At 31.7% G+C, this 26,206-nt stretch overlaps 2 protein-coding genes across 4 annotated transcripts in view; one reads left to right on the top strand and one right to left on the bottom strand.

The window, feature by feature from the left end:
* Positions 1-9,802: 9,802 nt before the first annotated feature.
* LOC143070707 (carbohydrate sulfotransferase 15-like) lies at positions 9,803-15,942 on the top strand. Its single transcript, XM_076244898.1, has 7 exons — positions 9,803-10,087; positions 10,469-10,709; positions 11,376-11,492; positions 12,169-12,325; positions 13,797-13,959; positions 14,490-14,637; positions 15,598-15,942. Exons 1-7 carry the CDS (start codon positions 9,803-9,805, stop codon positions 15,783-15,785), a joined length of 1,299 nt encoding a protein of 432 aa, XP_076101013.1. The 3' UTR covers positions 15,786-15,942.
* Positions 15,943-20,650: 4,708 nt separating this feature from the next.
* The window catches only part of LOC143072713 (centlein-like), a 75,108-nt gene continuing 69,552 nt past the window's right edge, over positions 20,651-26,206 (bottom strand). For all 3 annotated transcript variants that reach the window (XM_076247805.1, XM_076247806.1, XM_076247807.1), the window contains 2 exons: positions 22,700-22,771; positions 20,651-21,754 (listed from right to left, as the gene is read on the bottom strand). In XM_076247805.1, the coding sequence (XP_076103920.1) occupies positions 21,671-21,754; positions 22,700-22,771 (156 nt within the window). In that variant the 3' untranslated portion in view covers positions 20,651-21,670. The remainder of the gene's footprint in view (positions 21,755-22,699; positions 22,772-26,206) is intronic.

Raw genomic sequence — 26,206 nt, 5'->3', positions numbered from 1 at the left:
TAAATTACAATGAATCTATGTTTTTGTTGTGGGACCAGAATATTGTTGGAAAAAAATAGCTAAAAATCAATTAATCGGTTTCAATGCAAGAAAGAGTCTGGGAAACGCTCAGAATGCACGATTTTGCGCTATTTTTATCAGAGCTTCAGGGCTTGAGCGGCCCCCAGACCCAACGCCAAAAAATATATTTTGCCTCACTAGTAAAAGAGGCTAGTTACGGCCCTGGAAGCTCGTGCAAATTAACACACTAAAAACTTTAAAGACAGGGGTGTGGTTCAACAGTGAATTTGGGAACTAAAATCGGCACTTAATAAATTGTATGGTCCCTATAATGAATTGGTTGACCTAAAAATTAAAATAACTAAACTACTAACGGTTTATATCGTAAAAAAAGCGAAAAACAAAACCGCGACAAAAAATATTTATTTTGCGTAGTCTTTTTAGTTTTCGTGTTATGCTATCAATATTGCACCTTTGAAAACACAAAAGTGAAAACAACAACTGGGCCTGATACTACTTTCACAGTATTTTCATATAAATATCTACATAGACACATTGCGTCGGGTTTTATATTTACATACTACAAACCCATGTTTATCCCACTGCATTTATTTCTTAATCTTGCGTGCAAAACATTTAAATATCTATCGCCGACTCATGCAACTGCACAGGTAATATGATTTTATAATATCTCTGTTTAAATTTGAATTTAAAATTCATTTAGAGGGAGTTCTTGTGTAAAAACCAGACTATTAGATTATCGATATAAGATAATGAGCTGGGCGTTTTTTAATATTTTTTACTGTGAATATTGTTCTAGGCAGTTCTAATATTATAGACATAAAAGAAAAAATTGTAAAAAAGAGGGTTCCTTTTATTACAAGTCACTAGAAGGAGCGAATACTCTTTCACTATATATCGCTTGTACATAAAGAGTCGATAAGGTCTTACATTTAATTATGAGAACCTTATATATATAGGAAGGTGTGGTATGAGTGCCAATGAGACAACTCTCAACTCTCAACTCTTACCATACAAATCCTTGATCAAAGTCACAAAGTCACAATTTATAAAAGTAAACCATTATAGGCCAAGGTACGGTTTGCAACACGGAGCCTTGGCTCACACCAAACTGCAAGCTATAAAGTGCCCCAAAAATTACTAGTTAAAATCATTCAAACGGCAAAAAACGGGAAAATCAACGGTCTAATCTATATAAAAAACGGGAAGCGAGGAACATTTATGAGCTACATCAACAAGCTGCAACTACTGAACATCAGATTCTTGACTTATGGCAGGTGCAAATAATTGTAGCGGGATTAAACGTTTTAATGGTACAAAACCTTCTACCTTATCTGAAACAATAGTGTAACATCACAACATAGAAAGACACACTATAAAATATCAATTGGAATGGCTTACCTCCATCAAAAAACGTAGTCACACAAATGAACATACACTGAACGAATAAATTTGATCTATGATACAATGTAAATACAAAGTTAATAAAAATGAGGGATGAATAATTAGAGTATTATAAGGCTGTGAAATGCTAAACAATTTCAGAAAAACATCAACTTTAGAAAAAAAATTACGCCACGGTCAGGTACACAGGCAAATGAACATATTTGTTTATTAAGTTTACTTCTTCTTCTGTCCTCCGTTTAGGAATATCGAGAAATTTCTTGTATATCAATAAAACTATCCTAAAACTTGGTACATGTGGGGGAATATCAACAATAAAACTATTAAATTAGTGCTCGATAAAACTTCGCGTTCTTCACGTACAGGCAAATGATGTATATACAGTATACAAGGAGAAAGGAAATACATTTGATGTTCATAGTAAGAAGAAGTGACAATGTACAGTAATTCCAAACAATCAAAGCTGGTATATATACCAGATACAAGTTAACATTTCAAAAAAGCATTACAAATAGTATCAAATTATGTCAAATTAACAAGAAAGTACGATTTGTGATAACTCGCAGTTACTGACAAGTCAAACCAATTAAGAATAATAAAAAAAAACATGCATAAGAGTTAAAAATCAACTAAAACACATCCCAGGGATTTTGTATTTTAACGTCGTGGACAGTCAAAGAAGACATGACTAGTGCAATGCAAAAACTAAATGTATCAACAGGAAGTAGGATACAGAGGAGTTTACATCTTTATAGATAAAAATGAACGTGTTTGCTTTTGTTGCACTTCAGCATTTCTGTTGTTTTGTTGTTTTCCTCTGATAGTTGATGTGTTTACCTCAGTTTTAGTTTGTAACCCAGATTTATTTTTTCTCAATCGATTTATGACTTTCGAATAGCGATATACTCCTGTTGCCTTTATTTGTTTCTTTATGCGTCCCGTTTGAAAAGAATAAAAATCTAGTTATTTTTTAATTTACTGATGACAAAATCAGTAATAGTGCCAATGTAAACTATATTCACAGATCTAATTACAACATTGGTAAGATAACCTTTACTAATAAGTTTGTTTAAAGGTTCGATGAGTTTTCATAATTTAGTACAACATTACCGTAACATTTAGGATGTGAAATACCGTCTTCTACATTAGGTCGCATAATGTCAACTAAATATAAGATGGTTAAAAAACAATCAAATTGTCAAAATTATATGCCATGAGTTTTTGCTTGAAGGACAATTTTCGTACAAATCGAAAGTGACGTGTCATAAAGTATAAGTAAACTTCAATAGTTTTGTCAACTTTCGTTGATTTGATGTATGTTATGTTGCTGTAAACACCTTCAGATTCACGAGTAGAAAAATCTCAGTTTCCATAGTAAAAAGTTAAATCACAAAATACAGAACACCGAGGAAAAATCAAAACGGAAAGTCCCTAATCAAATGGCAAAATCAAAACCACAATTTTGTTACCTTTTGTCTACCTTCAGAGTTCTCACGTGTCAAGCTTTTATTATAAATTCAAATTTAAAGGGGATTTAAAACATTATGTTGTTCGTGTGTCATCACTATGGTTTCCGGTTGTAATGAAATATAAAAAAAAATGAAATATCTTGCCAAAGTCAACGTTTACCATCGTCCAAAAGATGCCTGAATTTTTCTTGCTGGAAGTTAAGCAAATATTGGGTTAATTTAATCCGAACCATATCATATTGTGTAACAGGACTACATGTTATACATCGCATATCCAGTTGTTACCTTACTGAGGCAGGTAAGCACACAATGTTATTGATTTCAAGAAATTAATCTTTTTTTTTTAAATTTCTGATGTTTTATTGGGGATCATAAGATAAACATACATTCATGCAGATCAGGTTCAATGGTAGTTATGACCATATGTGCAGAACAACTTGAAAATAATTCTCAATTTTGCGTTTTTTCCGTAAAGGTGAGTAAGCATTTAGTTCCCGTCTAATTATTATAAAAATTTAAATTTGATTATAAAAAAGTTTGAAACTATTTTAACGTTAGTCATGATATTGTAAATTATTCTCTATAACATTGCAATACTGGGTTTTTTTCTCGGCAAATTCGTTGCAATTAACAATAAATAATTTAATAAATATTTAAACGAAAAATAATGGTCTATTCATTGAATAATTCATTGAATAATAATCTTTATCGGGTTATTTTATTTCTTAGGTTTCCGATCTACAATGTTTCTGATTTAAGTTTAGAATATGTTTGTCAATCTAACACGTTGATATGAATATTTGTAAGTAGTAAAATGAATTGTGTTAAATTCAAATATTCAAGTTTCGTATAATTGTGTTTTTCCAAGTTTGTGGTTATCACTAGGATACCGAATCATTGATTAAAAAATTTCGAACGAAAGTACACATAGGCTTATTAAAAAGAAATTAAATAAATTGACAGTGATTTTAAGTTTTTGTAATAATTTTCTCAATGATATAATGTATGTATGGAATTATTATTGGCATTAAATGTTAAGAAGTCAAGTGGTAATTTTTTAATTTTTAAATTGGTGTGTTAAATGGTCACATTCCAAAATACATATATTACTTATGACTTGTTCAAACTACTATATAAACTTATTACTGAAACTATTACTTACTAAATACACATATCAAGTTGCGGTGAAGTATATAGTTAACCATCGGTGTCAATCAGACGGGCATGGATTCTTCATAGTCATTAATCACAATCTTTCCAATATTGCAGTAATATTGAACTCGTTGATTTTTCTACTCCATTCCACGTGCTTACTTGAATATCCAATTTATCGTCTTATTAAAAACATCTTTCTACAAACAAAGGAAACGTGGATACAAATTCCTTGCTTTGGGTCATTAAAATATTACTTTGTGAAGAACCACACTTGATTCCCACAACAAATAAACTCATCGTAGATACCAGGAATAAAATTTAATATTTACGCCAGACGTGCGTTTCGTCTGAAAAAGACTCATCAGTGACACTCGAATCAAAAATGTTATAAAAGAACAAATAAAGTACGAAGTTGAAGAGCATTGAGGACCAAAAATTCATAAAAGTTTTGCCAAATACAGCTTAGGTAATACACAAAAGATGATATCATCAAAGTGCTGGATATTTTTATCGGCAATATACTAATTTTGTTGAGTTTGATGGATTTATATTTTACTCGATATTCCAGTCGGTAATAATTGTGCACCAATACTGACCGACTTACGTCGTAATCATATGAGCAGAATTCATCTAGAACCCTCTCAGAGTCAAAAAGAAAAATTCATCGTGCAAAGCTCTTTCATTTCAATTGCAGATATTTTGATGATGTTCTGTACATCATATAACCATCATTTCAATATGTGCTTTCATCTTATATACCCCGGTAAACTTGAAATTATTCATAAAAAGACGATGACCTGTTTCATATATTTTTTTTAATATTGACATAGATGGACGACTTCAAACTGGAATATATAACAAACGTTATAAAGGGGACGGGATTGTTGTTACACCATTAGGGAAATATCCACTATCATCTGTGAACCATATATTCCATAACGGTCAACTAACTCGTTTAAGCATTGTTTTAGAGTTTCTATTTCGAGGTTTTGCCTTAGCGGTTTCATTTCTAAACTTACAAAGACGGAAACACAAAATTTAAGCTTTTATAGTATTTTCCTGTAAATATCTTCGTAGACACAATGTGCCGGTTTTAATATTTACATGATGCAAACCCATGTTAAGCCAACTGCAATTTATTTCTTAATCTTGCTCGCGAAACGTTTACATATATATCACCAGGTTATGCAACTGCATACTAGGTAATATGTTTTTATAACATCTCTGTAATATTTAAATTTAAAATGCATATAAAGGAAGTTTATGTCTAATAACCAGATGAAAATATTATGTTCTTGAAAAAGAGATAATGTGCTGGGTGTTAGGAGTGTACTACTTACGATTGTTATAGGTTGTTTTAATGTTATAAATTTAATGGAAAAATTTGGTGAAAAAAGTAATTTTCCCGTTCAACATTTCCCGCTCTGTTTCTTAATAGAATGATTTAATTTTAATTCTAATTCTGATAAGCCATATCTTGCTGTTTTTTTTTTTGTTTCCTACAATCTATTTTATATATATTCAAAAAATCAAATCACCTTCAATTGTTCAATTTTTGTTAGTGGTTGTTACACTAAGCTGGTTCTGATCTACAGCACACTCTGAGCCAATATATTTTCACATACCAAAAAAAATAAACATATAAGAAACCTTTGACTGGTCATTTATGATGTTAAAGTTGTCACATAGAGTAACGGTTTTTTTTACTAAAAATTACTACATTTATTTGTTTAAAAAATGTTGGATGGTGGGCCAAAAGTCGTTGCTAATTTCTCTGGGTTGTGTATTTCCCCCTATATCTTTAGAATTTTGCCTAATTATATTTATTGTAAAAGCTAGCCTAAGTTCATAATTCATGAATGCATGGAGCAGGATTTTGTATATTGTTTTCTCTTTTTCAATGATACATGTATGTGTTATTTTCAATATTTAAAAGATCAGATTCAAATTCCTCAAATGCAACATTGACTTCATTATTTTCATCAATTTTCTAGTTAAATTTATTTTCCTCAAGATCTCCTAAATGTTCAAAGTTTTTGAAACTTCTTTGCGATCTTACCAAAAAGTATAATTAATTTACCAAACTTCAATTTAAACAACATGGAAGCCCTAAAAACTTACAAAACTAAATGTAATCAACCAAGGGAACAAATGAAAAACAACGGTTCCGACTTTGTACAGGCATTTTTCCGACGAAAGATAAAGATAAAGCCTCCAATAATATTGTCTTCATATGTAAAAAACATTATTTGCAATGTCTCACTACAGAGCTTGGAATAAATAAAACTACCGGTAACCCTACATATTCTTTAACATCATTTACCAAGGACGAAATTTTACAAAATCATAAATCTGTCCTTCTTTCTTTTTGGTATCAACATCAAATAAAACGAAGAAAATTTACCTTCCTTATACTGGATACCGAAATTACACAAAACTCCATACACAGAACGATACATAGCTGGTTCTTCAAAATGTTCTGACTACTATTCTTTCTACAGTTAAAGATGGGCTTCAAAAATATTATGATGACATATATTCTACCAGTGGTGTTAACTAGATGTGGATTCTCAAAAATTCGAAAGATCTACTGCTTAATCTTCGATTACAATCTTTACAATTTTGCAGCAACATAAAGACTTTTGATTTTTCTACGCTATACACTACTATTCCCCATGTTCAGTTGAAAGATCGACTTCACCATCTCATAAAACAGAGCTTTTTCTATAAAAATGGGAATCGTAGATACAAATTTCTGGTTTTGGTTACACTAATTCATATTTTGTCAAGAATCAAACTGAATCTTCCAGAAAATATACTGAAGATGATATTATCAAAATGCTGGACTTTTTGATCGACAATATATTTGTTGAGTTTGGAGGATTTATATTTCAACAGACAGTCGGTATTCCAATGGGTACTAATTGTGCACCCCTACTGGCCGATTTGTTTTTGTACTCGTATGAAGCAGAATTCATTCAGAACCTTCTAAAAGACAAAAAGAAAAAGCACCTTGCGAAATTCTTTAATTTTACTTTCCGATATATTGATGATGTTCTATCATTGAATAACCCATATTTCAGCCAATACTTACATCTCATATATCCCAGCGAACTTGAAATTAAGGATACTACTGATACTAGAAGGACTGCTTCATACCTTGATCTTTTCCTCAATATTGACGCAGATGGACGACTTCACACGAAAATCTATGATAAACGGGACGATTTCAACTTCCCAATTATCAATTTCCCATTTCTCAGCAGTAACATACCCTCTGCCCCTTCGTATGGTGTTTAAATATCACAATTGATACGTTATTCTCGTGTATGTTCACACTATACGGACTTCATATACAGAAGTGTGCTCCTTACACAGAAACTGCTTCAACAAAGTTATGAGGAGGACAGATTAAAATTGACACTCCGTAAATTTTATGGACACCATCACGAATTAGTTGATCCATATGATGTGTCTTTGACCAAACTAGCTAAGGACATTTTTACCACATGGTAGATTGTGGTTTGTCATTACGTCGTCTAATCTTTTAATTACCGAACGTGACTGATTCCCGATTGTGACTGTTTTGCTGAGTGTGAATTCGCATTACTATTAGACGTGTTACGGTACTTATCTATCCCAAATTCATGTATTTAGTTTGATGTTATATTTGTAATTTTCATCGGATTTTGTCAAATTGGTCTTTTCTATTAAATTCATGTGTTATGGTGAAGAAAATTATTCACTGCCTTCATTTATTAGTTTTGATTTTGTTCAACGTAATCTGTATTTTTATGTTTGAAGTTAGATATAATATAGTTAATTGCTATTGATTAGTATTGCAATATGCATTGTGTTTAAATGTAATATCAGTATTTAGTTCTATTATAATCTTATATCAATCCTATTTCTATCTTATTTTTTAGACATAATTTTTCAAATATGACGTCATATTTGTGCTATTTCAGAAATTCAAATGTCTGCATGACGTAATATTGTGCCTTTTCACCATTTCGTTCGTATGTGACGTCATGGTTATAATTTTTTGCGTTCAGGCCTGGTTTGTCACTGAGTCGGGCGTGTCTATTTTCTGTGTTGGTCTTCAATGTATTATGTATTCGGGTTTTGTTTTCTGTAATTAGTTAAAACGTCAGTTTTATCATGTAAATCTTTTATATTCATTTAATTAAATTTACTGTTTGCAATAACATAAATTGTTCTATATAATAAGGATGTTCTTATCACAAGCAGAAAACCCAAGCCGTATTTGGCACAACCTATTTTCAACTTTTGATCCTATGAGCTGTACAACTTTGAAACCCACCCTTTTTTTTTTACTTTCGAACTTTTATATCTGGGCGTCACTGGTAATTCTTGTTTGGACGAGGCGCGTTTTTGACGTAATGAATTTTAAATCTGATGCATTTTGTTATCTATTATTCATGTGTTTCTTTGCCTAATACGTTCTGCTATTTATTTGTATTGTAGTCCTGTATTACTATGTTGTCATTTTAATGTTATATTTAAAAATACCATCAAAGTGCGAGGTTTGGCATGCAACAAAACCAGGTTCAACCCACCATTTTGTTCTTTAAAAATGTCCTGTACCAAGTCAGGAAAATGGCCATTATTATATCATAGTTCGTTTCTGTGTGTGTAACATTTTTACGTTGTGTTTCCGTTGTGTCGTTTGTTTTCTCCTATATTTGAGTGTACTATAAGACGTGTCACGGTACTTTTCTATCCCAAATTCATGTATTTGGTTTTGATGTTATATTGGTTATTCTTATCGGATTTTGTCTAATGCTTAGTCCGTTGCTGTGTGTGTTACATTTTAATGTTGTGTCGTTGTTCTCCTCTAATATTTAATGCGTTTCTCTCAGTTTTAGTTTGTTACCCCGATTTTGTTTTTTGTCCATAGATTTATGAGTTTTGAACAGCGGTATACTACTGTTGCCTTTATTGATAGCTAGCTAAACCTCCACTTGTATCAATTGAGGCTAAAGTGCTATTTTTATTTTAACTGAAATGATACCATATTGAGTACATCGCTTATTAGACAATTGCGAAGTTTTTGTTTATTGTGTTTTCTTGTAAGCTAATATTGTCCAACAGCTACCTTTTATTGTTGTTTATTTTAAAATATCTAACATTTTATATTGATTAACATTTCAATCAGTTGTATACGAATCGAATTTTACAAACCAATCGTATAACTGTTATTTTTTAAAAGTGTATCTCCACGGTTCACTGATTTAGATGTATTTTCCTTGGCCAAAATGTCAAAAGAATGGATATGTTATGTGCATGTTTGTACTTTTGTGTCATGATTTAATACAGCATATCCTTTTTTCCATTATACTAAAAAGCCTAAATAAGATTCACCTCTAGCTTTTTTATCTGTTGTTTGACCTTTGAAAGCAAACGCCGACAATAAATGCCCTTTAACAAACATTGTTAAGTACACAATACATATGAACTGCAACTATCGATGAACTTTGTCTTTTAAGATGTAAACTAATCATATGGTACACTTTTTGATTAAACATTTTGATATGCCAAGTTTATAAATGACTGCATATATTGATAGCATGAAATGTATGAAATGTATGAGTTCTGAATATTTTGGGAAAATGCAAGTAAGTTCTTTTATGCGCAATACATATACAGTAATTTAATTATAAAGATTTATTTTTTTAGAACAAGAGACACTGAAACTGAAATTGTAAGAACCATAATGATATGGGATTAGAATGAATGGATTACAACGAATGATTTTTCGTTCGTGTTTATGTGGAATATTAATCATGTGTATTTTTCTGAACTTAAATATTGATTCCTTGAACAACAATATACACACAAATGGTGCCTTCAACAGAATGCAGTTATTGCAAAGTTCTGAATCATCAAACATTAATATCACAACTAACCATATGTACAACCATAATTTACTGTTCCGTAAGCAGATCTGTCCAGGGAAAGGCCTTGGATCAGCTGGACAAACAAGAGTCAATAAACTTTTAGATTTTCACAAAACGGTAAGAACAATTAGTTTCATTTCCAAAACAACACGTAAAACGGTATCATTTTTTAAAATGGTATGTAAAAACTCACTACTACAGACCCAAAGTAGATCCCAATCATATGTAATATCAATAATAATAATAATAAAGTGTTGGTTAATCAGTTTCGAATATTAAGTATATTTAATCGTGTTTCAAATCAAATTTACGTAGGACATATTCAAATAAACTCATCATTGGTTCCGAGATTAAAATTTTGAATTCAAGACATTTTTTTTCTACAAAAAAATCATCATGGACGCTCGAATCAAAAAAGTTGAAAATGCTATATAAAGTGTAAAATTGAAGAGTATTAAGGACTACTAATAGTGAGTATTTTTTCCATTTTTTTTTCAGGGTCCTTTTATGTTTTTTAAAAACTACAAGAATCCTTGTTTTTATCGTAATGTGACATACTTGGGCGGTAAGGAATTGAAGACGCCGACGCTTACTATACGCTGTCTCCCTTACTTCTTTATTATTGGTATGCCGAAAAGTGGTACTACAGATGTCTGGCACGGGTTAGAGCAACACCCAGGAGTAGCCATCAGACATGGAAAAGAACCTATGTACTTTACCAGGAGGCGTTATCCAAGAGGTTGTGGAAATGGACATTTTTTCTTAAATTTTACATTCTTGAAAACTCGGTATGAATGCCAATGAGACAACTCTCCATCCATAAACATTGAACCATTATAGGTCAAATAAGGCCTGCAACGCCTTACATTGGCTCACAACACACAACAAGCTGTAAAGGGCCCCAAAATTACTAGTGTAAAACAATTCAAACAGGAAAACCAACGGTCTCGTCTATATAAAAAAAAACGAGAAACACGAAACAAGCAAACACTGAGGAACAAAAATGCATTACAAATTGTGGTAACGGTACTCGCAGTTCCTGAAAGCTAGTTAAAAGCCAAAAACAATTAATAATAATAATAAATCATGCATCAGAAACCTTTTTTGACAATAAATAAAATAAAAAAAACTTGTGTTTAAGTTATTGTGTTTAATTGGCTTATTTTATACTTTCATCTTTTGTGTTGATAGGAACATCTATTACGTTTAAATACGTACGTGTATACCATAATGACGTAGATAAAACAATTTTACAAAGACCATATGAAATTTACAAACATCTATATAACGTCAATCAGATAAGACATGATGCATTTTCAATTTTCTGATGTCAACTATTCTCTTCTAATAGATGATTAATCAGTATTTGTGGTGATTTATTTTTCTATTTTTATTATTGTTACAGCAAATTGGAGTCTAGATCAGTATTTAGACCATTTCGACGTTGCAACTGATAAAATCAAATCAACACCATCACCAGACAAATGGACAGATGATGACCTATATTACTTTCTGATTACAGGTACGTTCAAAGGAATATAATACTCTTGAATTTGACAACTGTAAATTCGGGTTATAAGAAAAAAGGCCAAGAATATATCAATAATTCCATTGTTCTTCACTCTTTTAACATTTCTACGCAAATATATATGCTTTCAAATTGTAATGTTTACCTACATTACTCTAGTGCCTACATGGGTACAAGGAATTGCGCTATCGGTGCAGATTTTTATTAAACTTTCTTTGGCCAACCTTTGCTTATTTCATGCAATGATAGATATTTTAAATGAGGGATGAATTCTAATAAAACAAGCTTGTCCAATAACATTGGTTTTTTTGTCCGAATTCAGGAACTTTTGATATCTCAATGTTTTGGGGTTTTGTCATTTAGGATATTCAAAGCTTTCTTTAAACAGAACAATTAGAGTTTGGAACATTGTACAGGATTTTTGTCTTATTGAAAGACCATTAGCTGTAGATTCTTCAAGTTTATATTATTTGTGGTATTTATGTGTTGTCCACTTTCACATGACTTGGGTCTAATTAAATTCATATGCATCATGTGACTTGTACATTTAAGGGTCTCTTTGACTTCCGAGGCACTTGATTTTGCCAATCGATAAGGGACTTTCCAATTTGAATTTTCCTTAGTGTTCGCTATTTTTGTTATTTCAATTTTTGTATGAAACTTATTACAGGTGAAGGTACAGTGGACGTGTCACATGATAATGACAGATGGCAGGAAATCCCAGGGAATGAAGATTGTAACGAACCTCTTATTTTAAATGCTCATTACCTCTACCATTTGAATCCGAACATGAGACTCATATTTATGATGAGGGATCCTATTAATAGGTATATATTACTAGACTGAACATGCGGATTGAACGAACAAGATAGAATTGTTAGAAACTAAAATCTACTTTATAGTCTAAGGAGAAGTACGGTGACTTCCAAGACAAGAACATTAACAGCTCTTAAGATCTTATTTCATTGTGGTTGAATGGTTGGTTGAACCTCCTGCTTACATCAACACTTGACACTTCTGCAAAAAAAATAACTTTTACTCAACACCGAATAACAAACACATTGTCAATATTGTGTGACTCAGTATTGAAGTTTGAACACGTTGAATAACACCAGTTTCACTTGCATACAAACCCATCTTTTGAAATTGACTATCTTAACTACATTTCATCAAGGTAAACACGCAACTATAAACTGTACACTCAGAGGTGGATCCGGCGATTTTTTAAAAGGAGAGGGTGTTTAAGTCGACTAAGCGAAAACAAACAAAATAAACACATATTGATATCTTTAATATATTTAATATATACTGTAAGTCAAATTAATTAAATTCTGTTATGTTTTGAATTGTAAAATGAATACAAGCTTGTCCGTCAAAAGTAAACACCCAGACTAAGATACAACTAAAAAAGAAAGAAAACCGAGGATAAAGGTGGATTTCAACGAATGAATTAACGCGACTTCAGTGCATTTAGATTCGATGTTGTTTATAGATAGTAAAATATCTTATTGGTTTCAGTTTTGCCCCTTTAATTGCAAGGTTATGTGATCCTCGTTTTGAATTAAAGTTGATGACTAAAATACTTTAATCCTTTTTTTTCTATCTGGATAAAGAAAATGTTATGAATAGTACATAATTTTTGAAAAAAAACAATTGGAATCTTTTCCGTTAACATTGTCGATCAATGTTTATATAGAATATGTGAGATATGGTATGCTTGCCAATGAGACATAAGTCAACCCGAGTCTGAATGAAGTGGATGTATCACTATGCATTTATAGGTCAAAATTAAAAAACTAAACTCATATCCTATAGTCAGTCATAAAGGGTACCGTTACGACCAAAAATGTGAAACAATTCAAATAAGAGAAACCAACGGTTTGATTAAGGACAAAACAATTAACGAAAAACAAATGCGACCGAAAGTAAACAATTATCATCGACTTAAATACAGGTTTGATACATATAATGGTTTTGATTTCAAGTTCTTCTAGGTCTACAAAACATTTCAGTTTAACAGTATATGTGTAAAATAATTTTAAAATTATGTATGTTATTCCTTTCAAAATATTTCCCTATGTCGTCTACGCGGTATTCACTACTATTCTCTAAAAATTGTTTGTAAAATTTTCTTGAAATTGTGTGTATGTTTATTAAAAACATGTTCAACCATAATTGCATATCAGTTGTGATTTGTGACCCAGATCTGTTTTCGCTCAATCGATTTATGACTAATGAACAGCAGTATACTACTGTTGCCTTTATTTGTTAACCATATAATCGCATACTCTTTTTCAGGGTATATTCAGACTACTTATACGAATCTCAGTTTTTTGGATATAATAAAACGGTAGAAGATTTCCATCTCGCAGTTCTTGAATCCATCACTCAACATATGTTATGCCGAAAACATTTCTCAGAACGAGGTTGTGCTTACAATTCTTCATTGGAATCATTTAAGGTATACAAGTGTAATGTTCTTATACATTATCTTCTGTAAATGCAGAAATTATTGCAGATTAGTTTAAAATTGAGTCTTTGCAAATAAAGAGAGAAAAATGCGATGCGGCTTTATTTCTCCCAATGTGTTCAAATAAACATCATAATATCAGGGTTAAACTTTATAACTTAGTATGTTTGTTATGTAAATGGATGTTCTTAAAAAGGACGCACATCAGTCAAGGTGTTCAAAGGTCATTTTTTTATATTTCCATTTTTAGTAATAATCCGTTTTTATTGATTTTTTGTCGCTTTTGTATAAAAGTATTGGACCTCTTGATAATGATGTCATATAGATATAGGAAGATGTGGTGTGAGTGCCAATGAGACAACTCTCCATGTTTTTTTTAACTTAAAATTCCAGAAATTCATAATAAAATTGTTGAATTTGTTATATTTTAACCTTTAAAATATATTACAGTAGTTACTATTGTGTGTTTGTGTGTACAGTAGATTACCAATCAATTACCTTGTGTCTACCTTATCTTGCAGGCTCGTTTACGAGTAGGAATGTACTATGTATTTTTAGAAGATTGGTATAGGGTCTTTCCAAAAGAACAAGTGATGGTGATTAAATTTGAGGAATATATGCGAAATCGTATTGTGTACTTGAAAGAAGTTTTCAAGTTTTTGAAATTGAGTAAGTATATATACATTGTAATAATCAATGACGTCATAAAAACATGCAAATAAAGATGCTTGGATATGTAAAATCAAAGTTAAACTATTTCCGTTTGTAATGTAGTCAATCAAATGGATTTTTTTGTGATGCGGATATGGAGTGATAATTGTATTGTAGATATGCAATTGTAAAAGAATATCCTAATGACATCGATAACCAAAAGACATATGGTGGACAATTATACAGTCTTTAGTGCCATAGGGTATTGATTGCATTTCATGCTATCTTTACCTTAAAATTGTGAATAGAGTTAACATATTTGCATATAAAAATCAAGCAAAAGCAAAATTGATTAATGTCGGCATTTTAACTGTAAGCTGGAAAAGGTTATTGCCATTTATTCAAATACCGTTAACTTTATTCATGTATTTAAAAAAAAAATCAAAACTTTCGGTGGTGGTCAAAGAAGTTAAACAATGGTATCACTAGCCTTTCAACAGTGGGGTTGTGAGTTGTGATCTGGTACGTGGCATTTTCGTTCGACTTCAATCTGATTTGACTAGATTTTATTATTAACTTTCTGTTTAAACTTTGATTTGAAAGAATGTATATAAAAAGTTAAATAAAAAAAAATACTGAACTCCGACAAAATTCAAAAAGGAAAGTCCCTGATCAAATGGCGAAAACAAAAGCTAAAAAGAAACACGGCATATTCCTGACTTGGTACAGGCATTTTCTTATGTAGAAAATGGTGGATTCAACCTGGTTTTATAGCTAGCTAAACTTCTCACTTGTAGAACAGTCGCATAAAGTTCCATTATATTGAAAACGATGATTCAGATTGAACAAAGCAAACAGACATAAAAGTTAAAAGTGTCAATAAGATAGGGGTACAGCAGACAATTACTGTGTTAAAAACATGCAAATAGTTTTGTGATATTTGTCGCAATAAATTAATTATGTCCCCATCAATTTTAGGGCCAATATCAGTGTCTGAAGAAAACAAACAAAGAAAAAGAAGCATTTCAAATACAAGAAGTAAAGAAGACCGCCAGATTGGAGACATGTCGAAAAAGACTAGAATGTTATTGCAAGAATTTTATCATCCTTTTAATAAACGTTTGTCAATTTTACTAAACGATAATAAATACATGTGGGGAAGCTGACAGGAATGGTCAGAATTGGGTTTACGTTGCATGGGAAGTCAATATAGAAATAACGCATTCACTGTTACCCTCAAATTAAAAAGATTGGGTACTTTGTGTGTTTAAAAGTTTAGATAGAAAGAAGAAAGCATCGAGTGAATGATTTGCACAATAGTATGTGAGCTGTATGATATAAAACATTGAGTATGATTAGATGTATTGAAATGTAACATTTGATAAATTAAAATCTAACATGTACTTGGGATAACATATTTTACATACATATTGTTAATGTATTTGACTGAGTCATGATCTATTTCATATTGAAAATGAAGATTAGATACAAAAAAAAAGTATACTTATAATGTTGAACAATAAATTAGTATTTTACAAAGAGATCCATATCTAAAGACAAAGTCATTCTGTCCAAGTAAATTTGAAGTACAGCAAAGAAGGTATTCTTTGGTTTTTGTGTACAGTATGTGTTTTGACCTGTTAATGGTGTTCTTAAGCTTTTGTGTGTGTTATATTCGTCGAATATGAAAATTGTGTTTATGTAATAGGTATCTCTTTTAAAAGTAAATCTAAACTTAAAAAGAATGACCAATTTTGATACATTGTCTTAGGGAGGGATAAATCCTACTTTGTATAAAATCACTTCAACTTCTCTGAAACGGACATGTCAAGATGCTTGATATTTTTATTGACAACATATGTGTTACGTTTGGAAAACGTTGTTTTTTTTAAGAAACTATCGGCATTCCCAAGGGAACCAAATGTGCCCCTCTTCTTGTCGACTTGTTCCATTATTCTTATGAGGCTGACTTCATACATGAGCTTCTTAGGAAGAAAGACAAGAAGTTAGCAATATCCTTTAACTTTACTTTCCGCTATAAAGATTCTGTTCTCTCACTAAATAATTCAAAATTTGGTGACTTATGTTGAACGCACCTATCCCATCGCACTTGAGATAAAGGATACAACAGATACAGTTACAAATGTAATTAAGTCTGCCTCATATCTTTACGACAAAAGAGATGTTTTAGCTTCCCAATTGTTATCTTTCCATTTCTATGAAGCAACATTCCAGCAGCGCCTACATACGGAGTAGATATCTATCAATTAATACGATATTGCTTGATAGCGGGTTGCTGCTCACAAGGAAGCTATTAAACCAAGAGTTTTAAATAGTGATGTTGAAATCATCCCTTCTTAAATTTGATGGACGTCATCACGAGTTGGGGGACCGTTATGGAATATCTGTTTCACAGATGATATCTGACAAAACACAATATCTATAAATATAAGATTTTTTTCAAAGGAAGCATAGTTTGTAAGACAGTTAAATTTACAAAGTACAGCCTTCAGACGATTATTAAATGTTCCTTGGCTTTGCAGACAATTAAGTATGACGTTGATGGTTACAAATAAATAACAACTACAGAATCGTTCGAACATAATCTTTTTACAGCTATTCAGATCGAAATTACTGCTTCATATCAAATTTGTTATCATATCATATCAAAAAAAATAGTACTGAAATTCATGATTTTTATATATTATGTATTGATAAAAGGAAAACAATTGTTCTACAGAAATAAAGGTTTTAAACAAAACCTTCTAAACTAATATGTATCCTATGTTTTATATTAGTGTCAACAGCTTTTGTTTTGTTTTCATGTTCCTTATATCGTAGAACTCTACAATCACGTTCCCTTTTCACGAACGTGACCTACCGACTAAGACTATATACGGGTTTGTAATAACATGAGCAACATGACGGGTGCCACGTGTGGAGCAGGATCTGCTTAACCTTCCAGAGCACCTGAGATCCCCTCCGGGGATTTTTTTGTGTTCGTGTTTTTAATTCCTTAGTTTTCTATGTTGTGTTCGAGCTACACTAGCACTGTGTTGAAAGCAGATTTAACAGCCTTAATAAAAAAAAATAACAAGAGCTATCAGATTTTTTTTTCTCTTCTACAAATCCATATAGAGATTGCATCCCATGCATAAGTTTAAAAGTCAACAAAACCACAACCGAGGGGCAGGGCTATATAATCTTCATAGATTTAAGATGTACAAATGCTAAATCAACTGCATAAAAAATACCATTGACGGACTAATACTAGTGCATCTTAAACTGATCAAATCATGAACTTTTACATACAAACCTCGCAGAAGTTTTAAAGTCAACAAACCAAAAGTTTGTTGATTAATTTTGCAGTTTTACTATGCTTCTGTATAACTTACTGGAAAAGTTGAAAAATTTAGATATCCGTGGAATTTATCACAACTTTGCACTATGCATTCCTGCATGCTGATTAATCCAAACAAGCAATCAAAATGCAGCTTTGAAATGAAACTTTGGAGTGGTTTGCTTTGGTAACCTAATTTTATATTACATTTATAACATTTTGATCACAACTTTATTTACCTCAAGTTTTACCATTAAAAAACCAGATGCTCCGCAGGGCGCAGCTATATACGACCGCAGAGATCGAACCCTGAACAGTTGGGGCAAGTATGGACACAACATTCAAGCTTGATACAGCTCTGAATTGGATTGTGATTAAATAGTTGACACAGCAAATGTTTCTGACACAGAATGAATGTGGTCTAATGAACTTAAAAAAAAAAAATTGCGAGCAATACTCTATGCTGTTGAATATGAATCCCGTCAACAAACAAATATTTGAAGAAAAAATCTTTAAAATTTCTGAAATCTGAAATGAGAAAATGTTTACCCCCACCCCTCCCCATTTTTTCACCACCCCAAATCCCTTATTCCAAAAATAATCTCAATTCAAATTTTTAATTAAGTTGGCAATAATAACTACTTATTTAAATACATCATAAAGTATTTAAATATAAAATAACTCACAGTCATGGTTAAAATTAGTATTAATTAACAGTACCTTCTGAAAATAAATTTACAGCTACACATCTCAAGACAATTATCACTTCATTTAACATAATTTTAAGCAGTGTAAGGGAGGTAATTAAGTAATCAAACATATATATAACAGTATTCTTTAATTTTTTTTTTGGAATTGGATTACCTCCCTTACACTGCTTTTAAATTGTCTAAATTGTCCTTTAACCAGAAAAACCCTTGTTTCCCCCTTTTTTGCCCATAATTGCTTAATGATTTGATCCATTGCCCCCTATAATCATCCCTTTGTAGTTTAGAAACTTGTGGTATAATTTCAGAGAGATTTATACACTTAAACACAAGTTATTGACTGAAATCTACAAAAATGCTTATTTGGGCCCCTCATTTATTGAAACCCCCCTTGGAGTAAGAACCCCAAAACTTAATTCCAGCATTTCCTTTGTAGTAAGAAACCTTGTAGTATAATTTCAGAGATATCCATACACTTACATACAAGTTATTTTCTGTAAACTAGAAAAATGCTTCTTTTTTGGCCTTTTTGTTGACCCCTTTTTAAAAAATGATCAGGCATATTAACCCCAAACTGACACCAAGCCTTTCCTTCATTATATGGAACCTTGTGGTACAATGTCAGAGAGATCCATACAATTAAACATAAGTTATTGTCCCGAAACTTCAAAAATGCTTGTTTTTGGCCCTTTTAAATTCCTAGACTGTTTGCCCCATAACCCTTAAAATAAATTCCTACCAACTTCTTAATGGTATGAACATTGTGGTACAATTTCAGAGTAATTGAAATACTATACACAACTTATTGTCCTGAAACTAGATAAATGTATGTTTTGGGTCCCTTTGGGCCCCTAATTCCTAAACCGATAGGACCATAACCCCCAATATCAATCCCAACCTTCCTTTTGTGGTTATAAACATTGTGTTAAAATATTATTGATTTCTATTTACTTATACTAAAGTTATTATCCGGAAACCATCTCACTTTGGACCACGCTGAAGACGACGACCCTGACGACGCCGATGACGTGATACCAATATATAAAAACCAAAAAAATGACATCAACAGAAGTACTATTCAATCAGGATTTTTGCAATGTTCTAAGTTTTAGTTTACTGGATTCTGCAACAGTCCAGATAACAAGGGGCTTCCAACAAAAAAAAGGGTTTCTACCAAAAAATGCTCTCAAGGTAGATTCAAGGTATACCGCCATCTTGGATTGTACAATCGCAGTACACAATCAGTCAAGTTATTTGCCCAAATCTGCAAATTTGTAGACAGGTGTGCAATTTTATTGGTTAGGCTGTTAATGTATATGAAGAAAACTTGCTGATTTATTGCATCAATCAAAATATTTAAAGAAATACCAAACATTTGTTTTTTAGAATCAAATTTTTTAAAGTAAGCCATTAAAGGGGAAATAAATCTTTTAGAAAAAAAAATATATACTGGAATGATAGGGAAATTTTACATTTTAATTGTAGCAAGAAAACAAGTTCGGTAACACCATTTTTTCTTTTTATTCTCTCAAAACATATTATAAAACCTATTTTCTCACAATTGATTTCACAATTCTATCTCATAGATTTCTTTTTATGCACTAAAATGTGTTTTTTCATGATCATTCTAAGCAAAATAAGGCATAGCTTGAAAAATAGCACGGTGACCCATCCTTTTCATTATATTTAAGAAAAGAGCATAGTAAAGTCTCCATTATGACAAAGTATAAGAACATTTTATCTCTGGAGACCTATGCTTATGATGTACCTTAAAATCCATAACTGTCAAGCTGCTGTGGAGTTGCTCTGTTTAGAGGTTCCAGAGAAAAGTGTGACGAAAATATTCGTTGGACAATCAATGGAGGGATGGACAGACAATGCTATTGCCATATAGCCTCCACTTTTAGAGTGGGTGTATAATATAACAAAAATAGCAGTATTCTATCCTTGCATAAAAAAATCAAAAACAAACAAAAACTCAAAATTAATGAATTTTGACTTTTATTACATAAATAAATGATAAAAATATTTACAAATACCTCAAAAATATATAGGTCCTACCTAAACTACATCACTCATTAGTACAGTGCTAATACTAATAATGGTATATCTCCTTTAAACAGTTCAAGTCCATTTAAGCATATCTAACTATTTTGGAAAACAATTCCCAAGTTTTGATGAGGTGATAAAGTTGGACAGTGTTCTTAAACAGATGTCTCACAAATCCCCTCAAAAAAATATTTAAAAAAAACATCCACTAACAATAAATAACCTTTAATAAAAGAGAAGTTTCTTTGCTTTTTAGTTTTGTCAAGTTTTTTTAAAAAGGGAATTTGTGTCATGAAAAAAAACCAGTTCTTTATATTGTATTAATATCTATCTTTTAACAAAGCTTTTTGTGAGAAAGGAATTGATTTAACTCACTTCTGGTATAATGAGATACATAGTATTTCATAAGATACGTTAAGATTAAAAAATATCGACATTTTTATTTACGAAAAAAATATCTATAACAAAATCATAGCACTAGCACCTGTATTGCTATATATATACATTTGAAAAAAGAAGCTATTTCTTATCTGCTCTTAGATTACAACTTTTGAAGTACAAGTAACATTAGTTTATTATTACATGTACATGCAAGAAGCATTTTAAATACATGTATGTCTACTATATATTCAAAGTGGACGGAATGTATAAATATCACAGTTATAACGGTGCTTGTTGGTTATACTAATATAATTATACAGAAAGACCAATTTTACACCCTGATGATAAAATATTTGTTTGAAACCAGAAGCCTAGTTCAAAATGATGCTTGAATCGGTAAATCCCTAGAAATTGTTCAAAACTTCAGAGCACTTCAGTCCAACATACAAATTGTAAAACTTAAAATATCATTGCATTATTAGTTTTGCTGGTTTCACATGAATATGTAAAGTTATGATTGTTTAACCTGAGTTGTGAATTACATAAATGCACAAAGTCTCAACAATGTAAAATATCAGGAGTACATCTGACTCAACAGGTCAACTCTTTCTTCCATCTTCTGTACAAACAGTTCTACTAATGGTATCACAAAATCATCCTGTAATAGAGGAAAAATTGTACTATTAAAAATTCTTAAATATATATTATGCTATTAAAAATTCTTTTTAGTCATAAAGCTCTTTAACTTTTTTTATTCTTACATCATTGACTTTCAAATATTTGGATATGAGCATAAAACAATCATTTTCTATGTTCAGTGGACCGTGAAATTGGGGTCAAAACTTAAATTTGGAATTAAAATTAGAAAGATCATATCATGGGGAACATGTGTACTAAGTTTCAAATTGATTGAACTTCAACTTCTTCAAAAACTACCTTGACCAAAAACTTTAACCTGAGGCGAACGGACGCACAGACGGACGAACGAACGAACGGAGGCACAGACCAGAAAACATAATGCCCCTCTACTATCGTAGGTGGGGCATAAAAAGTAAATCCATAAAAGCACTTTGGACAATACGAGACTCCAATTGCTAATTAAATGTAACAAATTATTCCATATGTGCATTAAATGCTTAATATTTGACACCCAAGATTTATCAAGCAATCCTGTTATTAAGATCATAATTGACATCATATAGCATAAATATTTTCAGGAATAGAAAATAAAATCTACTAAAACATTTTTAAATCAACTTGTCTGGCTGATTGCTAAAGAGATTGACCTGAAGTAAAATCAGAGTCAGCTGACCAACTAATACAAATACTGTTACTCTGGATAAATTTATTTTTTGGACATCAATTTTCCTGGATAGAGGAAATTTTCCATTTTCATGGTTACTTGATTTCATGGTTTTGCTAAAGTCTGCATAAAAGTACATGTATATAGAAAATTTGTTCTTTGTTGAACATATAAACTTGTGATTAAATCTTTATCCATGGAATCCATGTACATTGGTATGCCATCAAATTGGTATGCCATCAAATAATAATGAATCAACAGTAATACAAATAATGGTTGAATGCATTGTTTTAGCCTTACCTTACTGACAACTAATTTTTCACATTTTTTCAACCATCTCTTGTCTCTACGTTTGTCATCACTCATATCGTCCTATCAAAAGATAATTTCAGTACAGAAATTAATATTGAAAATTATAAGTTTTAATATTTATTAACTTACACTCAAATTTGGATAAAATAACAAACAATAGTTGAATTCATGATGACTTTGCTAACAAAGAAATTAAAAGTATTTTATAGTAAACTAAAAAGAGGCAACTGTTCTCATTTTGAGTTCAAATATATGTATTTATAAATTAGGCTAAAATAACTCAAACATGTGAAAACAGTCAAAAGTAGTGAGAAAAGGGTGCTGTTTATGATCCAAAACATGGCTTTATGAGTTCTCTAGGTCACCGATCTACTGCATGGAGTTCTGATCAGTTCTGCACAATATTTTTCCTCAAAGTACTCTTGAATTTGAAAATTTAAAACTCAAGGTTTGTCAAGAATATTAAGTATTCTAAATTTAAATGTCAAGCGAGAAGATTATCTTTTCACTTGAGATAGGATAGTGAAATCCGTTTTTCATGATGATTTTTAGATTTTTTTTATGTAGGCAAAATTTAACTCGCTTTTTTCAACTAGATATCATTGAGATGGGAGCCATCTCTGTGGGCCCCGCTGTGAATAATGTGCATTAAAAAATTGTATCTTTACCATAGGACATGGGTTTGTCAACTGAAATCAAAGTTTTTGACCTTGACCTTTGACCTATGAAGTTGTAAATAAATTATGACACACCCTTTGGTGTTGGTTTATAAACATGTCAAGTATAAACTTTGAAATGATAAAGGTTCTCAAGATATAGAGCGGACACGATCTTTACCATAGGACATGGGGTTGTCAACTGAAACCAAAGTTTTTGACCTTGACCTTTGAACTAGGAAGTTGCACATAAATTATGACACACCCTTTGGTGTTGGTTTATATACATGTCAAGTATAAACTTTGAAATGATAACGGTTCTCAAGATATAGAGCGGACACAATCTTTACCATAGGACATGGGGTTGTCAACTGAAACCAAAGTTTTTGACCTTGAACTATGCCCTAGGCAGTCGTTCATAAATTATGACACACCCTCTGGTGTTGGTTTATATACATGTCAAGTATAAACTTTGAAATCATAACGGTTCTCAAGATATAGAGCGGACACGATCTTCACCACAGGACACAGGGTTGTCAACTGAAACCAAAGTTTTTTTACCTTGACCTTTGACCTAGGAAGTTGTACATACATCATGACACGCCCTCTGGTGGTGGTTAATAAACATGTAAAGTATAAAGTATGAAATCATAATGGTTCTCTAGATATGGAGCGGACACAAAGTGTTACGGACGGACGGACAGACGGACGGACGGACGGACGGACGGACAGACTGATCACTATAGGGGACCGCCTTTGGCGGGACCCTAATAATATGCATAAAGATCATATTCTTGCTTTGAGATGTCATAACGGATGGTTGCCTTTTTTTTTTGGTGACATCCCCATATCGAAATCAGAACAAAGCACGGTTGGCAAAAACCCAGGTTTTATGAGTATTGCTCAGCTCAGTGGGAAATACTGGGAAAACCCCGGTTTTACTAGGTTTTAGTGGATAATTCTGGGCAATATTGGGTAATGTAAAATACTGGTCTGAATTTTATAGAGGATTCAGTGATCTAACACAAATTTTATACATTTAAGATATATATAACCTTTTTTGTTTGTCTGGATTGGTAAAACTGTTAATATAAAGCAAAAAAAAATTTTTTTGATGCAGATTTGTTTATGTAACAATAATCAGCTCTTTCAATTCAATAAGTGTTAATGGCATGACCGGTGCATTACGTTTGCGCGCATTTCCATTACATTTGCACGCAAAAATCATTACGTTTGCGTGCGGCTTTTGATAACAATTGCGCGCATTTTTTTGAAAGGTAAACTCAGGTAAAATACAGGTAATAAAACTTATTCATTTATAATTTGCTCAACTATTTACAAGTATAAGTACTCATTCCGTTAGTCTTAGTCCCCTGCTCGCCAACGATGAGGTGGACGTGGGATTTCGAGCAGATAAGTCCGTTTTATTATGCACAAGCACTTAATCCTAGAAATATATATACAGATGAAAATGTTAAAATGTTAAAACATAGCTAATCTTTAATAAAGGTAAAAGTATTGATAAATTCATTACTTTACATGTCAGTTCGTGCAGAAACATCATGTTTGTACCTTGGTGTAACCTCACAAACTAATTTGAATTATTTACTAATTTTATAAAAAACGAACACTATTAGTTGAAACACTTTTCACCCTGAAATATTCCCAATGAAGTTACATCTATGCCTTAAGCTAAACTACTGAGTTTATAATGCTCACTATATAATTGGTTTAAGAATTCAATATGAACAATTTTCAAAATTAATAATTGATAGTCATATTTATTATGAAAATAGAAATAATATATAGTCAATTACAATTTGATTTAATCTTTATTTATTTTTTTACCCGAGTTTACCTGTAAAATGAATGTGCGCATATGTAATCGAAAGCTGCAACTGTTGTATTCTGTCTACATAGAAGGGAATGAAATTGAATTTTTCATTCTTTTAGAAATGACTGTCAATGGTTATCTGTATAAAAAGTCTATACTTAGCTGTAATACTATGAAACTACACCGAAACTTTACTATTTTGTGTTAAAATAAGCTTAAAAAATCATATTGCCTAGTATTCCCCATTTGTGGGAGTATTGCCCAGCCCGGGAAAACCTGGCACGGGAATTCCCCGGCGGGTAATACTTTGCCAAACCTGGAACAAAGCAAGAAAATGTGATGACATTTTTTAAAACTTTTTACCAAGAAAAAACGGATATCAAGTGAACCACAATCCTAAAAATATGTTTATTTTATGACTCCAGGGACTTAGAGATATAACCGAACGACTGAAATCCACAACTTAACAGAAGTAACCATGACATTGACGAACGACGGATACAGCAAGTGATGACTTATTCATTGTAAAGTCTGTTATCTATTTTCTGTGGTTCATTGATAATGATTCATGTACCTTGTTTAGCTGGTTGCCTCTTGTTTAGGTGTTCCTCATGATTCAGTAAACTGTGACCTTTTGAGAACTCCTCTTTTTAAGAGGTGTCCTGGGTGATTATTTTATACCCTGTATTTGTAGCTCTCTTGTTTAGGTGTTCCCTGGTGTTCTTTTATACCCTGTACTGTACTTATTTCTTAACATACTCCTGAAGTGTTGACAAACTGACATTTAATGTGACCTTCAGACATAGACATCCCTATAAGATTGAACCGAGAATCTAGTAAGACCAAACATTATATCAGTGAGTTTGCTGCTGACAACAAGATTATTTAATTTCTATTTTTTATTAATAAAACATATATAAATAATTTGGCCCTTGGGAGTCAAGTACTCAGCTAAGGGAAATTTAGCTCCAGGCCCTGTCGACGACACTTGGTGTAGATGGACCA

Source organism: Mytilus galloprovincialis, chromosome 4 (assembly GCF_965363235.1).
Source record: "Mytilus galloprovincialis chromosome 4, xbMytGall1.hap1.1, whole genome shotgun sequence".
Taxonomy (NCBI): domain Eukaryota; kingdom Metazoa; phylum Mollusca; class Bivalvia; order Mytilida; family Mytilidae; genus Mytilus; species Mytilus galloprovincialis.
Note: the sequence above shows the minus strand (reverse complement) of the source record. Positions and strands in the feature narration are given on the sequence as shown.